The sequence below is a fragment of the Hemitrygon akajei genome, chromosome 31, assembly GCF_048418815.1.
Source record: "Hemitrygon akajei chromosome 31, sHemAka1.3, whole genome shotgun sequence".
NCBI classification, from domain to species: Eukaryota; Metazoa; Chordata; class Chondrichthyes; order Myliobatiformes; family Dasyatidae; genus Hemitrygon; species Hemitrygon akajei.
In genome coordinates, this window is record NC_133154.1 from 16,271,641 (window position 1) to 16,288,912 (window position 17,272).

General features: G+C 40.5%; 1 protein-coding gene across 5 annotated transcripts in view; it reads right to left on the reverse strand.

Moving 5' to 3' along the window:
• The window catches only part of tom1 (target of myb1 membrane trafficking protein), a 101,986-nt gene that overhangs the window by 23,775 nt on the left and 60,939 nt on the right, over positions 1-17,272 (reverse strand). For all 5 annotated transcript variants that reach the window (XM_073033990.1, XM_073033987.1, XM_073033985.1 and 2 more), the window contains exons 7-11: positions 14,280-14,396; positions 12,315-12,448; positions 10,862-10,901; positions 8,839-8,950; positions 8,006-8,129 (exon numbers count right to left, since the gene is read on the reverse strand). In XM_073033990.1, the coding sequence (XP_072890091.1) occupies positions 8,006-8,129; positions 8,839-8,950; positions 10,862-10,901; positions 12,315-12,448; positions 14,280-14,396 (527 nt within the window). The remainder of the gene's footprint in view (positions 1-8,005; positions 8,130-8,838; positions 8,951-10,861; positions 10,902-12,314; positions 12,449-14,279; positions 14,397-17,272) is intronic.

Sequence of the window (17,272 nt, forward strand, 5' to 3'; positions counted from 1 at the left end):
TAAACCCCTTGCACGAAAATGTTAAGCAACTCCAGCCATTTTTCCTCCAGTCATAACCCACGTATCTAACAGACATAATTGGCCATTAGTGAAATATTACAAATGAGTTACCTATAATTTTGTATTGAGTCTGAAATTCATCAAGATTTTCTTCAATCACATTGCTGGACCAAAAAATGCCTTTTAACCCCTCTCCTTTCCTCCCTGACCTATTAAGCTTAAAAAAAAGGGCACTATAAAATTATCTATGGGCCACAGAAAAAATAGACAGTCTCAAAATTTATTCCATCACTCATGACCCTTTGTTATCTGGCTGTAAGTGTCCAAATAATAATATAGGGATATAACCAATCACTGTCTGCAGTGGACTTCCGGCATTGCAACAATGCCACAGTATTGAATTTACAATGAAAATAAGTTTAGCTGTAGTGGAGATTGTACAACACCACTGATCGTACCCCTTTCACAAACTCTATAAACATTTTTTTTAAAGCAGGACATCATGTCCTAATAACTCTTTTAGGTAATGGAAGCACGGACGTCAAGTCAGACTTAAGTTAGACTCTGAAGGAATGGTAACCCATTTCCAAGTCAGGATATCTGCTGGAATCCTCAACTTCCCTTGTTCTTCTAAGTGACACAGATTATGACGCTGATTCTGGGTCTCAGAGATGTGTCAAAGCAGCCTTGATGAGTAACTAGAGTGTATTTTGCAACTTGCTCTGTGAAGGAAGTGAATACGAAGGATAATGGATTAGGTGCCAACCAAGCCGCCTACCCTGTTCTGCAATTTTTAATTTTGTGTTGAAGATGCTACTTTACTGAATAACAGCCCACTAGATTTCTGCAGGATGTACAAAGTCATTAAAATTTATGGCATTCCTTGTTTTTCAGGACTTGTCTTACACCAAATGTTTACAAATGTGATCATGTGCCTTATGATCACTTTGGATCCAGTCTCAACCAGTACCAGGAGTCCTGCAAAATGATTCCTGATTTAGAAACCCACAAGATCATTGATGATGATAACTTCTTCAGGGCCAGATTCTTGGCCACCAATATGAATTCTTGAATTGTGGGACAGTGAAACTAATATACTAGGCTTAGCCACAGCTGTCATGTCATAGCTTGATTTCAAGCTGCCTTTTCTGGCTAATTGTGATTAGTCCTTCCATAATAAGTTTCATGAAACCTTCATCAGGATCAGCAAATCTGTGGATGGCACCAAGATGTGGGGCTGTAGTGGACAGCAAAGAAAGCTATCAAAGCTGGCAACAGAATGTGGGTAATGGGCTGAAAATGGCAGATATAATTTGATTCATACAAGTGTGAGGACTATAGATCATGGTCAAGGGTGAAAAGTGAAATGTTTACGGGTTACATGAGGGCGTTCTTGTTCACTCAGGATGGTGAAAGTGTGGACCAAACTGTCAGTGGAAGTGGGTTTGATTTCAACATTTAAAAGAAATTTGGATTGGTACATGGATTGGAGAGTTATGGAGGGCTGTGGTTTGGGTGCTTTTCAATGGAACAATGAAGAATAATAGTTTGGCATGGATTTGATGGGCCAAAGTGCCTGTTTCTCTGCTGTGGTGCTCTATCGACTTTATAAATGGAAACAAATCACATGTCAGAAAAGAGCACCAGAACCTAGTGATTTGTACACAATGGGAAATATGACGTTTTGTTTCTCTAGCGTTCAAGGCCAATATCTAGTAATTTATTGCATAACTGAGTTGATAACAAATTAGAAAATGTCCTGTAATTTATTGCATAACCGAGTTGATAACAAATTAGAAAATGTCCTGCTTCTCCTCTATGTATGTCCTTGATTGAGATTCATAAATGAATATACTGTAGCACATTAACAGGCCCTTTGGCCTAAATGGTCCATACCAACTACAGCATCCTTCCTGCTGGTCCCACCTCCTGCATGTGATCTGTAACACTCAAAGTACCTACCCAAACACCTATTAAATGTTGCAATGGTACCTGCTTTGACCACTTTCTCTAGCAGCTCATTCCAGGCACTCACTACCGGTTCAGTGAAGTTACCTCTCAGACCTCTTTCAAATCTCTCCAGTCTTATCCTGTAACTATGCCTTGAGATTTAGATTCCCCAGTCCCGGGGAAAAGATTAAGACCATCCACCTTATCCATACTGTCCCGATTTTATGAACTTCTATAATCAAAATTAAACATTTCCTTCATCCTAACAGCAAATTAAAATTGAAATGCAAAGCAAAAACTATTTTTTTTAAAGAATGACAAAAATTGAAGATAAAATTGAGGCAGTCAGGTGACATTAAGATTTTCCTTCCGTTTTTTTTCTACTGCCCGTTAGGGCAGAAATGAATGTCCTACATCTCTGGCAGTGTTCAGGGCTTCTTTTATTGTGTCAGTAGCTTCCACTCAGTTTTCACTACTGTCAGTCATACATGTCCCTGGTGGAGACTCAAGAATAACATCACACTCAGATGTAGAAAGATTCTTCATTGCTGTTTCTGTAACAATTTTGTTTGACCAGTCGGGGTTGTTAGCCCTGGCCTGAACCTCCCTTTGACCCCTGTTTGGCATGGGCGACCCTGTCAAGTGCCAAAGCACAAAGCCCCAATTCCAGCCAACATAGCCCTCCGGGTCACTGAGGCATGCAAGCCTCCAAACCACAAGGTCGTAGTCCTCTTGGGAGGTTTGTTTTACTGTGCTGGAATTCAATCCTGGCATTAAATAGCTCACATTCACTCCACAGTTTACGATTGTTGTGTGTCTAGCTTATCAGGGTTGGTTGTGTCTTTCTGTGGTGCTTTAGAGCTTTTCCACATGCATCGAGAGGGGAAGGAATTACTTATCCCTCACTGGAACTGTGACACACATACTCCCTCATTAAACTGTAATGCTGTAAAGTGACTCAGCCGCCACCTGACACCGGCAATGGAAACCTAACCCACAGCACAACGACCATACTGAAGGATTATTGCCAACCCACAGCCCTGTTTGGATTACAACGACTCTCTCGTGCCAACGTGACAAGTACGACGAGGTTGGGCAGACAGCGAGGACTGAGCTGCGTCGAGCTGCAGATCTGTAATTCACCCACCATGTCCAACAGTGGAGGATTTCAGGAGTTTGCTTATTCAGTGGAATACTCTCCTGGGCTCACCAAGCTGATACGAACTGCATCAAGACTCGGGGAGAAACACTGCATTGTACTGCTAGCACTAACTTTCCACTGATCTCGGGAAGGACAAAATAAGACAGAAATTTAAATTTTGAAAGCAAAGGAGTCTTTATGAGCATCAGTTAAAACAAGCTCTGTAACTTACTCCTCCACAGGATATGAATGCAAGTAAAAATAGGACAACACCATTGGGAGTCACTTTCTGTTAGAACATACGAAGTAAATGATAGGGACCTTAGGAGTGTTGGTGTACAGAGGAGCCTTGGGATGCAATTCCATCGCTCCATGGAAGTGGCAACACAGGTGGATAAGGAGGTGAAGACGCCGTTTTAGTATACTTGTCTTCACAGCACGAGGCACTGTGTACAAGAACTGGGGTGCCATGTTGCAGTTGTACAAAACATTGGTTTGGCCACATTACAGGAACAAAATGGCAGCAATAGAGAGTGCATAAGAGAGTCCTGGAGAGTTATAGCTGTAAGGACAGAATGGATAGGCAGGGCTTATGTTCACACAAGTGTGGGAGCTGAGAGATGATCTTAGATGTTTATAAAATTATGAGGGGAATAGATAGAATAATCAGTTACTGTCTTTTTCCAAGTACAGGAAAATCTAGAACTAGAGTCCATACGTTTAAGGTGAGAGGGGAGAAATCAAGAGCGGCAAGTTTTTCCATACAGTGGGTGTTGATTATCTGTAATGAGATGCCAGAGGAGGTCATGGAGGCAGATACAATTACAACATTTCAAAAGGCATTTGGATAGGAAAAGCATAGAGGGATATGTGCTTAATGTGGGAGAGACATTAAATGAGACCCATAAATGAAAGCAGCATCATGTCCATAAGGACTAGATGGGCTAAAGGCCTGTTTCAGTGCTCTACGTTTTTATGATTCTGCACAAGATTGTGATGAGCCTGCCAATGAGAGGCACACAAAATTGTGAAGGTATAAGATTTTTAAATTCCAAACATAACAGGAGTTTTATATGCACCCTGGGACAATCCTACTGAAGAGTCATAAACTTGAGAAACATTGTTTCCATAGTTAATTAGCTATTGAACTGTTAACATAGCTTCCATTGTTAATTAGTTAAGACCATAAGATATAGGAGCAGAAGTAGGCCATTCGGCCCATCGAGTCTGCTCCGCCATTCAATCATGGGCTGATCCAATTCTTCCAGTCATCCCCACTCCCCTGCCTTCTCCCCATACCCTTTGATGCCCTGGCTGATCAAAAACCTATCTATCTCTGCCTTAAATGCACCCTATGTCTTGGCCTCCATAGCCATTCGTGGCAACAAATTCCACAGATTTACCACCCTCTGACTAAAGTAATTTCTCCATATCTCTGTTCTAAATGGACGACCTTCAATGCTGAAGTTGTGCCCTCTTGCCCTAGACTACCCTACCATGGGAAATAACTTTGTCACATCTAATCTGTTCAGGCCTTTTAACATTTGGAATGTTTCTATGAGATCCCCCCTCATTCTCCTGAACTCCAGGGAATACAGCCCAAGAGCTGCCAGACGTTCCTCATACAGTAACCCTTTCTTCTCTGAACCCTCTCCAATGTCAGTACATCCTTTCTCAAATAAGGAGCCCAAAACTGCACACACTACTCACGAGTGCCTTATAGAGCCTCAACATCACATCCCTACTTTTATATTCTATACCTCTAGAAATGAATGCCAACACTGCATTCGCCTTCTTCACCACCGACTCAACCTGGAGGTTAGCCTTAGGGTATCCTGCACAAGGACTCCCAAGTCCCTTTACATCTCTGCATTTTGAATTCCCTCCCCAGCTAAATAATAGTCTGCCCATTTACTTCTTCCACCAAAGTGCTTGACCATACACTTTCCAACATTGTATTTCATTTGCCACTTCTTTGCCCATTCCCCTATCTAAGTCTCTCTGCAGACTCTGTTTCCTCAACACTACCCGCTCCTCCACCCATCTTTTCCGAAGTTCTAAGTCCCTTCGAAAGAGCAACAGAAATAGAAACCATTCAGCCCCTTTCAACTGGTCCACAATTCATAGAGATGATGGCTGATCCTGTATCTTATTGCCACTTCTCTATATTATATAATTCCCCAGTCTCTGAAATACCCAAAAATATATTGATTTGTATTTTGTACATAATCAACAACTGAGACTCTATAACCAATTCAGGTAAAGAACTTGCAAAAATTCACAATCCTCTATGTGAAGATCTTCCTTCCTTCCAAACATCTGAATGACCAATCCTTTATTTTGAGATTATGACATTTGGTTCTAAATGCCTGCCTAGGGAAAAGATTGTTTGTGCTTTCACAATGCTTCACCCTGTAAGTTTTAAATACTGGAATGAGATCCTCTCTGATTCCAAACTTTTGAGCTAAGATCCAGTTTGCCTACTCTCTCCTCTTAGCAGAGATCCACCAACCAGGAATCAGTTTGGCCAATCTCCATTATGTCACCTCTATTACAAAGTATCAAGTTCAAGCTTGTCCTCTGACTGTACATATATACAACCAAATGAAATAATGTTCCTCCACAGCACAACAAAACAAAATATTACCACAAATTAAGTTATTAAATTGTAATTCAAACTGCATGTAGTGTGCAGCACAGGTAACAGCCAAATAGTAAACAATACAGGAAGCTGCTCGAGTGATGGGACCTTAGTGATGGCCAGGTATTCATTAGTCTCACGGCCTGAGAGAAGAAACTGCTAGCTAGTCTGGAAGTCCTAGTCCTGATGGTAGTAGGTCAAAGAGATTGTGGGATGGGTTGTAGGGATCCTCAACCATGTCTGCATCATTTATGCAATGAGTTGCTGCCACATGATTGGCTGATTGTATATTTGTATAAATGAGCTGCTGTACAGGTGTACCCAATAAAGTGGCCACTGAGTTACACACTTTGATAATACTTCAAACTCTGAACGCATAAGATTTCTTGACACAGTCCTAACATCAAAATGGGAAGATCAGATATGCTGAAATTCGACCTTCAGCTCATTGCTGTGCTGAAATCAGCCATCCAATACTCGCTGCAGGGCTGAAAGGCTAAATACCACCAATCTATCACTCCTGAAGAACTCCCTGACGTTAGTCCAAGACTTGCCTGCTCACAATTTGAATCTATGCCCATATTCTGCAGCTGCTCTCATCCAAGCACTCATAACTCTGTTTATACTGTCTCCTAGCCAGCATTCAAACCATGGTGACCACATTCTATTCCATCTTGACACATATCTAGCATTCTATAAACACCCTCCGTAACCCAAAGCAAGAAACACCTTCAAATACTTCCCTCTCTTAAAAAGATTTCTCCAATGTTTCTGGGATTGAAAGGCTTGTCGTCTGAGGAGCGTTTGATGGCTCTGGGCCTCTACTCACTGGAATTCAGAAACCTATCAAATTTGAAAGGCCTTATTAGAGAGCATGTGGAAAGAATGCTTCCTATGGTGAAGCAGTCTAATACCACAGGACACTGCCTCAAAATAGAGGGGCATTCTTTTAGAACGGAGATGAGGAGGATTTCTTTAGCCAGAGAGTGGCAAATCTGTGGAATTCATTGCCACAGGCAGCTGTGGAGACCAAGTCATTGAGTATATTTAAGGTACATGTTGATAGATTCTTGATTGGTCAGGGCATGTAGGGATACAGGGAGAAGGCAGGAGACTGGACATGAGAGGGAAAACAGATCAGCCATGATGAAATGGCAGTGTAGAACCGATGGACAAAATAACTTATCATGGTCTTACAATTCCCCATGTCAGTACTGCTTTCTCCCAACCTGTTTCGAGACCCCTTCATGGGTTTCACTCCCCTCCTAATAATCTGAGTAATACACCAATCTACTGAGCAGTCCACCCACAATTGTGGACTCCAACACAATCTCAACATGGAACACAGCAGTACAGCTAGTAGATCTGCTGCCTCAGAGACTCAAGTTCAAACCTGACTTCTGGCACAGTCTAGGTGAAGATTGCGCATTTTTCATGTATACATTTCTTTGACATTAAATTCGACCTTTGAACCTTTGATTATATGGGCTTCTTTGAACACTCTGCTTTTCTACCATAGGCCAAGGGGGTGCAGGTTGTTAATTAGTCACAGCTTTTAAAAAATAAAATAAAATTGGTCCCAGTAGAGTTGGGAATAGAATTGATAGGAAGGTGGGGAGAACAGATTACAGGAGAAAATGGGGTTGTTCTGAGTACACATAAACTTGATGGGCTGAAAAGTCTCTTCCTTGATCATAAAGCAACACTGATTTAAAATCTGCCCATCACTTACAGCTGTGCTTTCAGCCACTGAGGATTCAAAGACTAGAACGTCTCCCTGACTTTAACCTTCTCGAAACTTATGCTTTAACAGTTTTTGGTCACGTGCCCAAACACCTCCATTTATGGCTCAATATCCGATAATGCTTCAAGTGTTTTTTTCCATGCTATTTTTAACATGATAAACACAAGCAACAGGTTAGATTGAAATGGTGTCCCAAACAACTTTTAACATTTTACTACTCTTGATATTTTGGTACATCCACTTTAATACTTCAAATATTTGAGGTTCTTCTTCAGTGACCACTCACTCCCCTTCCTGAACTGAGTAGCAAAAATGTCCTAGTTTTCCTAAATCCTCAAGTTAATGGGATTGGATTCTGAATGAGAACTATCCAAAATATGTACTCCAAACCCCTACCCCCCAACACACTATTATTCTGATACCAATGTAGTTGCTGTACACTTCCCATTTTAGTTTTGTGTTTTTGCATTAGACAGGACAGGAAAAGAATTAGATAAATGTCCAACTTGCAAAATCAGTAACTACTCACCTCTTGCGCTGATCTGCCAGGGAATTGCTCCTCGTCTGTGCAAACATGTCAAATTCTTCCTCAGTTTTTGGGTGGCTGTTTTCCAATGGCTTTGCGATTGCACTCACACTTTCCCCTGTAACACCTAAACATATACACATCAATCAACAAACAGTATAAAACTTGAGACAATGCAACTTGAACAACTCAGTTTCTTGGAACAAACACAGTTTTAAGCGTGTGTGCTGTCTGCAGCTTAACTACCAAGATTGGGAAGTTCTTGCTTCTGGAGTAGAGCTGTTGTATATTAAAAAGTTTTCTATTAGTTTTGAACGGTAGCTCTCCTCCAAAGTTTGCTTGAGGTGAAATACTGCAGCAAGAATGATCAAGTGTTGGGGGAATCACCCAGTCTTATTTGACAATGGCCTACAAAAAGGAGTGAATACAGCCCAATTCATTGCAGGAAAAACCCTCCCCACTATTGAGCACATCTCCAAAGAGTGCTGCCACAAGAAAGCAGCCTCCATCATCAAGGACTCCCATTATGCAGGCCATGTTCTCTTCTCAATGCTACAATCAGGAAAGAGTTGCAGGAGCCTTAGGTCCCAAATCACCAGGTTCAAGAACAGTTATGATGCTTCAACTATCAAGCTTCTGAACCAGTGTGGGTACCTTCACACACTGTAACAATGAATTGATCACTGAACACAATCTATGGACTCCCTTTCAAGGATTCTACAAATCATGTTCTCAATATTATTTATTTATTATTACTTGTTTATTTTTGTATTTGCAATCTATCAGTTTTGTGTGTAGTTCTCAATAGCAAGGATCAATAAATAGCCATTACTTACTAAGTCCCGCCATCTGTGTCGAGATATTAGATGCAGCAACTGGAGTGACAACAGCAGGGGAGTTTGGTGTAAGATTTATTAAGTTGTCCACATTCTCTGAAACACTGGGCACCTTGAGAGGGAAAAAAAGTGAATTAGCTTAAGAGACATTGAATGCTATATCCAAAGCAAACCATTACAAAAATTGTGAACAAATAATTTTCTTCATCAAATATACGGAATCCTAGAAATTAAAAAAGAGATGAGGGGGTTGTGGTTATTAGGTAGGAAGATGCGAATTGAATCACGGACAATCAACACAGGTGCACTTCAAGGAAGCACGTGCAGTCCAATGTTCTACTTTCTCTACACTGTGCACCGAGGCTCAGAGCTCAAACGCCATCTACAGATTTGCCGATACTGTTGTTGGCAGTATCTCAGATTGCGACAAGGAGGCATACAGGAGGGAGACAAGTTTGCTACTGAGAGGTTGCAACAACAACTTTGCACTCAACATCAGTAAAACCAAAGAACTGGTTGTGGACTCTAGGAAGGGGAAGTCAGAAGAGCACGTACCAGTTCTCATTGAGAGGTCAGCAGGGGAAAGGGTGAGCAGCTTCCTCGATATCAACATCGCTGAAGATCTTTTCGGCGCTCAGCATATTGATGCAATTTCAAAATAGTTTTTTTGATTTTATTATGTATTGCATTGTACTGCTGCCAAATAACAATAAATTTCATGACATACTGTATGCCAGTGATATTAAACCTGATTCTGACAGGCAAGCTAGCAGCTATATTTCATTAGGTGTTTGAGAAGATTTTGTATTTCACCAGACGCTAGAATTCTAACTGGTTGCATCACTGTCTGGTATGGAGGCACCGATGGACAGGATCAGAAAGAGCTGCAGAGGGTTGTAAACTCAGCCAGCTCCTCCGTGGACACTAGCCTCTGAACCACTGAGGACATCTTCAATAGGCAATGCCCCAAAAGGGTGCCATCCATCATTGAGGGAGAAGGTAAAGGAGCCTGAAGACACACACTCAATGTTTTAACAGCAGCTTCTTCCCCTCTGCTGACAGATTTCTGAACAGATCATGAACACTACTTCACTTTTTGCACCATTTATTATTATTTCTTATTGCGTATATTAATATGTTGTACCCGCATTGTACTGTTGCCACAAAACAATGCATTTTATGACCTGACTCTGATTCTCTACAAATCTGAAAAGGAAGCAACCATTTTTATTGATTGATTGATTGATTGAGCACTGCGCCGCCCAGCAACCCCCAATTTAACCCTAGCCTAATCATGAGATAAGTCACAATGACCGATTAACTGGTACATCTTTGGACTGAGGGGAAGCTGGAGCACCTGGAGGAAACCCGTGTGGTCATGGGAAGGAGATACAAACTTCTTACAGACAGCTAAGTGTTGTGCTGAACACTACACTCCCATGCCATTGTGCCAGAAGATGTTATGAACTAATTGATCCAAATAGTTTTGAAAATGACGGTGGCTGCTTTGATTGCACGCTCAGGTAGCACACTGACATTTTAACTCGTCAAGTTGAACAGTTAGCTCTCGTCACCCGTCAGAGATCACACGTTTCTACAGAATCTCATCACACATAACAAATCTGTTTTGAATGAAGCATACAAAAACATGAGGAGTCAAGGATCAGGAGAGGGATCTTTCAACTTGTGGAAGAATACAGAACTGCTTAAAAATAAAGCTTCATCCATTAACATTCTTGGACAATAGCAAGTCTTTGAATGTTTAAAATAGAGGTAAATAAAGTCATAGTACGATCATAAGTAGATAGGAACATGGAATCAGGGTTGTAACCAAGTCAGCCTTAACCTATTAAATGGTGAGATGGACTTCAGAGGTTTAATGGCTTCCTCCTAAATTTGTATCTAACATCTTTATAGCATAACTACCTTCAGGCCAAGTTACCCTTGGTGCAAGCAACACACGTGCAGTGACTCAACCTGCAGGACTGAATTGCCTCTTTTCCGTATGCTGAATGATACTCACTCGGTTGACAGCCTTCTGTCCAGTTCTGAATCTCTCAAACCTGAAAATAGGAAAGGCAGAACCCATAAAGCAGACTTAAGGTATGAACCACCTAATAAACAATTTATGGGGAGGGGCCACAGGTGTTTTCTTAACCAGTTTTCTTAAAATTGACCAAATAGGCTAACGTTGAAAGAGAAATATTGAGAATTTACCATCCTTACAACTTTGTGAAATCGAAAAACACGTGTTAGACTCCTGATCTGCACAAGCAAGCACTAATAATTTAGCACAAAGTTCTTCCAATCTTATGACCCATATTGCATGCCAGATACTTCATGCTTTACGTAAATAAGACTTTGTAACTATACTTGGATTATGGAATGGGAAATAAACAAAATATTTTCATTATTTGTCTGTATTATGGTTAGGGTAGGAGGAGAAGTCCCCATTTTATGCTCTTTGAGGAACTGCCAAAGAGCTGGTTAGGGATTCCCCTCTATCTTCAAGGGGGTTTTTATGGAGTAAGTTGTAGGCGCTAACATTGTTACTTCAATACAGACCAACTTGCTGCAGAAAGAGCTCTGCTATTGCATTGCATCTGCCCCATCTCTTTGGAGAGCCATAATTTGTCTCACTCATAGCCATACATTTTTTGCCAGTTCCCCACTGAAAACAAGGAATCTGCATCCACCGTTCACAAAAAGCATTGCATCTGCCTCATCACTGTATGCATTTCCCATGCTCAATACTGAATTGGCAGTTTACTGATTCTCTTCTTGGCGAAAGCACATTACAATTTTCAGACAACTCAATCAAACCCACCTCCTCAATCTGCACCAAGAACCATCCCAAATATTCTACTTACTCCAAATAACTAAAATTGTTAATTTCTTATACCACTGTAATCAAGAAGCCCTGGGCGCTCTTCCGAGTCTTAATTTGCCGTTTAGTTAAGTTGCAGACCATTTACTGTGACAGATAGCCACCCACACATCTGAACACATACAAAGTTTTAAGGACAGAAACAACTGATTGAGGAACATAGGCCAGATCTATACAAAAATGGAATCTGTTTCCTCAGAAGCCATAGGTTCCAACCCTCGAAAATCACACAATCCCAATTTATATTCCAATGTAGCAGATATTTCAAATGAGATATTAAGTCATGGGCCAACCTCAAGTACGTACTAAAGATCCTAATGCATCATTTACAAAAAAAGATATTAGTCAAGTCTTCTGACTAATTTTTATCCCTCAACCAACATCGCCAATAAAAAGATGATCTAATTATTATTATAATAAAATTATACCACATAATTTCCAGGTATTTGTGTACACTGACTGGCTGCAAATTTCCTGGAAGAAGGACTTCAATAGTTGCTTTAAAGTACTGTGTAACAACATTGTAGAAGCAAAGTCACTCTTTAGAGAGGATAACTCAATATAGCTGAAAAGGTGCACTGTAAGATACCTATCATATCGAAGGAATATGTTATTGAGATTATCATTGACGTGCAACAGGTCCTCTGTGACTTGCTCATTGGTCACTCTCGAGATGAGATCCAGAATCCTCTGCTGCATTGCTCGACATGTTCTGTTCAGTTCCTGGTGCAAGAAATGTATAATTATATACAAGAGCTCCAGTATATTTACAGGGCATAAATTATTTATATCAAAGGTAACATTTAAATATTTATCTCTGTATTTCACAAATTCTGATCCCAACCAGAAATCTGGGCTTACTGTTTCAGGAATACCTGTCACCTTTCCAACATTAACAAAATGGTTGACTGTAAATAGTATCATACTTTACCTAGATTGTGTTGAACCCAACATTACACATTACCTGGGGTCTACAACCCCTTGGTTAGTGGTAAAGGCCCATGGCAGAAAAGAAGTTGGGAACCATAAGCCTTTATTCAGTCTTATAATTTTTTTAATATTCTGTGGATTTTGCCCGATCTTTCTTGTTTTCTTTTTGTGTGGGGATGGGCCTTTTGGGGGTCGATGTGCCTTTTCCATTTGGGTTTATTATTTTGTGCAGGGAGGGGGATTTGGGGTTCTTTGTGCTGGTTCCATTTTGTTCATTTTTTTTGTGAAGGATGAGGGATCTGGGTTTGATGTGCCTGTTCCATTTTTGTTCGATTTTTTTGTGCGGGGAGAGGGGATTTGTGGGATTGATGATTACACCACCTTTCTTTTCTCTGAGAAGAAAAATTTCACATTGTATTCTTTGATAATAAATGAAGCTTTGAACCCTGATTTAGATGCAACTTTGATTGTCCTCCTCCTCACTCAAGTTAACAAGGCGGAAGAATCGAACCCAGGAATCGGCTAGTCTATTTGGCTGAACTGTGTTCTCAATAAACCTAGTGTGCCATTGGGGAATGCCTCATTTTTCTTTTGAATAGTGCTCAGTAAGCAAGATAGAGTGGTGGGGTGAAGAAAAGGGTGGGTGAGAAAGGAAAATGGAGCCGAGTGCTTCAGTATTTTCAGTGTTAGTTTCCAGTCAAGTCCTCCTCCAAGCTTTAATTAATCACAGGTCCAGAACGTGAATGGGGTGTGATAAAACACAATCTTAAATGTAAAAACTTAGTAGCACGATAACTTAAACTGATGCAAAAAGTCTCACACTGGACATTACAGTCTGGACATTTGTAAAGTAGCTTAAAGTTTATGGTTTAAACTACCAATAATTAAAAAGTGATAAGAGTAAATGAAACTTTGAAGCCAAAGTATCAAGGATGGATGACAGAAATATTCAATTACCTGAAATTTTGAGGAACTAAGAAAGAGGGCAATAAAGAGAAAAGGTCCTCCAAGAGGACCACCACCTTGTCGTGGTTTGGAGGCTTGCGTGCCTCAATGACATGAAGAGCTATGTTGTCTGGAGTCAAGGCTTTATGCTTTTGCTCTTGGTAGGGTCACCCATGCCAAACAGGTCAATGGTAGTGGTCCACCTATCTCCAGGTTCGGGGGTTCAGCTCAGGGATAACAACCCTGACTGGTCAAAAAGATTGTAACGGAAACAGTAATAAATAATTCTTCTACATCTGTGCGACTGAGAACCCTGAACAACTTTTGGCACAATAAAAAAGATGGCCAAGAACAGGCAGAGGTAGAGGAACTACACTGCTACCCGAAACACCAACAGCTTAACAGGCAGTAAAAGAGAGAAAGGTAAAATTAATTGGACAACGTTTAAGAGGCATGGAGCTGGGGTGTCATTGCTAGTTGACAAAGAGATAAAGTACATCAACTTTGCAACTGGCCAAAGATTTATTTCACCATCCTTGCACCTGGCCCAACACCATTTCATTTCAATTAACAAACAAGCAAACTGGGTATACGAATTTTGAAAGCCATAACCTAACTGAGTGGCATTACAAAAGCATGATGCTGAATGGCCTATTTTAATTTCAGATTACTGTTTCACCTGTAGTAGCTCAAGGTCAGAGGGATCTTCTTGACCTGGGACCATCTCAGTCAGCATTTCAGACATCACTTTGACATTACCATTAACAATATCCAGTTCACTCCGCAGTTTTGCGACCTGTAAAACAGAAAGCATTTAAAATTCAAGGCCAATGAACCAGACATTGACTGCCACAGAGTCAGAGTTGTATCGCACAGAAACAGACCTTTGGCCCAACCTATCCATGCCAATAAAGATGTATTCCAGAGTTAGTCCATTGGCTTGTATTTGGTTCCTATCCCTCTAAACTAGGAGTTTCCAACCTTTTTTATGCCATGGACTCATACCATTAACCAAGGGGCCCACGGACCCCAGATTAGGAACCCCTGCACTAAATCTTCCCCATCCATGTACCTGGCCAAATGTCTTTCAGATGTTGTTACTTAACTAGCTCTACCATTTCCTCTGAAAGCTTATTCCATATATTCACTGCACTCTATGGAAAACTTGCCTCTTTTTCCCTTTTAAAATAATTTCCCTCTCACCCTAAATTTATGCCTTCTGGTTTTAGACTCCCCTATCCTGAGATAAAAATCATGACAATCCATATTAATCAGAATCAGGTTTAATTTCACTGGGATATGTCACGGAATTTGTTGTTAAGCAGCAGTACATTGCAATGCACTATTCAGGATATTTACAAAGACAGGTGTGTTAAAAGGATCATTGGGGGCCCAAGTCACCCCAACCACAAACTGTTCCAGCTGCTACCTTCTGGGAAACAGTACCGCAACATAAAAGCCAGGACCAACAGGCTCCAGGACAGTTTCTTCCACCAGGCCATCAGACAGATTAATTCATGCTGATACAATTGTATTTCTATGTCATATTGTTATATGTTATCCTGTTGTACATACTATATATTATAAATTACTATAAATTGCACATTGCACATTTAGACAGAGACTTAACGTAAAGATTTTTACTCGTGCATAAAAAGGATGCAAGTAATAAAGTCAAATCAGTAATAATAAAATCTGTAAATTACGGTGTATATATAAACAGTTGACATTTCGAGCCGAGAGAAGGGTCTTGACTCAAAACATCGATTGTTTATTTATTTGCATAGATGCTGCCTGACCTGCTGAGTTCTTCCAGCATTGTGTGTGTGTTGCTAAGTATTAGTATTACCCAGGTGAGCCAAGGCCACGTGTAAAGCCATTGAGATTGCAACCACTGTAGGCTTATTGTGGCGACAGGCAAATTGCAGTGGGTCCAAGACCATGCCAAGGCAGAAGTTGACTCTAACCATAACCTACCTCTCTAACCACATCATTACCGTAGATCACTCTGCTCTTCTTCAGCACTGGTATGATTGTTGCCTTTTTAAGGCAGGTGGGAACTTCCGACTATAGCAATGAAAGATTGAAAATGTCTTTGAATACACCCGCCAGTTGCTTGGCACTGGTTTTCAGAGCCCAAACCACTGGGGGCCTGTTGCTTTGCAAGGGTTCACCCACTTGAAAGGCGTTCTGACGTCGGCCTCTGAGAGAGACCACAGGGTTACTGTGTGCTGTAGGGATCCTCGTAGCTGTAGTTTTATTCTCCCTTTCAAAGCATACATAAAAGGTGTTGAGTTCATTTGGGAGTAAAGCATCACTACCATTCACGATGTTGAGTTTCATTTAGGAGGAAGTAATGGCCTGCAAACCCTGCCAGAGTTGCTGCGCATCCAATTCTGTCTTTAACTTCAATGGAACTGTTCTTCTGCTCTTGAGATAGCCCTCCGTAAGTCATACCTGACCTTTTTATATCGTCCTGGATCACCAGTCTTGAATGTCACAAATCTAGTGCTCAAGCAGACTACAAATCTCCTGGTTCATCAATGGCTTTTGATTCAGGTACGTACAGTATGTTCTTGTAGGCACACACTCATCTACACAGGTTTTAATGGTGTCAGTGACAACTGTGGCATACTCATTCATATTCAAAGATGAATTGTTGAATATAATCCAATCCACTGACTCAAAACAGTCCTGTAAGCGCTCCTGCTTCTCCCCTGTCCATACCTTCTTGACCTTCTCTACCGGTGCTGCGGTCTTCAGTCTCTGCCTATACTCAGGGAGTAGAAGTACAGCCAGGTGATCAGACTTTCTCAAGCCAACTACTCTCATAGACAATGAAATCTTCCGGAGGTAATCAAATCAAATAGGACTGCTACTTAAAACCATGTTCACTATCTTTGAATAATCTCTGCCTCGCTAAAAGCAGGTCAACTCTTTTATTCTAACTTTTTTCCAACAATTTCCTTAAACACACCAACATGTAATTACTAAGCTTGTCCTTCTCAAATACAGGTTTTACATTTACGGCCCTCCAGTTATCTTGCACCTCAGCTATGCATGAAAATTTGTATTGGAGAAATTATTGGAAATAGAAAGTAATAGATTCTAAGAACCAAGGTTTGAAGGAGGGAACAATGGAGATATATTAATTTAATTTTCCAAAATTCTATGGTTTATTCCTCCAAATGTTTCTACATTATTTAAAGAAAGGGACAGAAAAAAAGGTAAAAATAAATCATTAAAAACTAGAGCCTATTATTAAGGAAGTGGTAAACAGGCATTTGAAAAATAATAACAGGATTGGAAAGAGTCAAAACTGATATAGGAAAGAGAAAATGTATGACAGCTAATAATTATGACATTTATTATGTATGACAGTTTTTTTTTTGAAGTGGTACTCAGCAGAAAAATTAAGGACAAGCCAGTTAATGTTGGGTAGTGGGAGTTTCAGAAGTTCTTCAGTGAGGTTATTAAACACAATTAGAGAGTACAAGATTGAGAGTAATACCAATATGAATTTGACATTAACTGAAGGAATAGGTGTCCTTTTCAGGTTGAGAGGATGTCAATAACTGAATGTGCAACTGCTCACAATCTACATCGAAGATTTGGATGAGGGGATCAGATGTAAAATATTCAAGTTTGCTGATGAAACAAAACTGGGTGGCA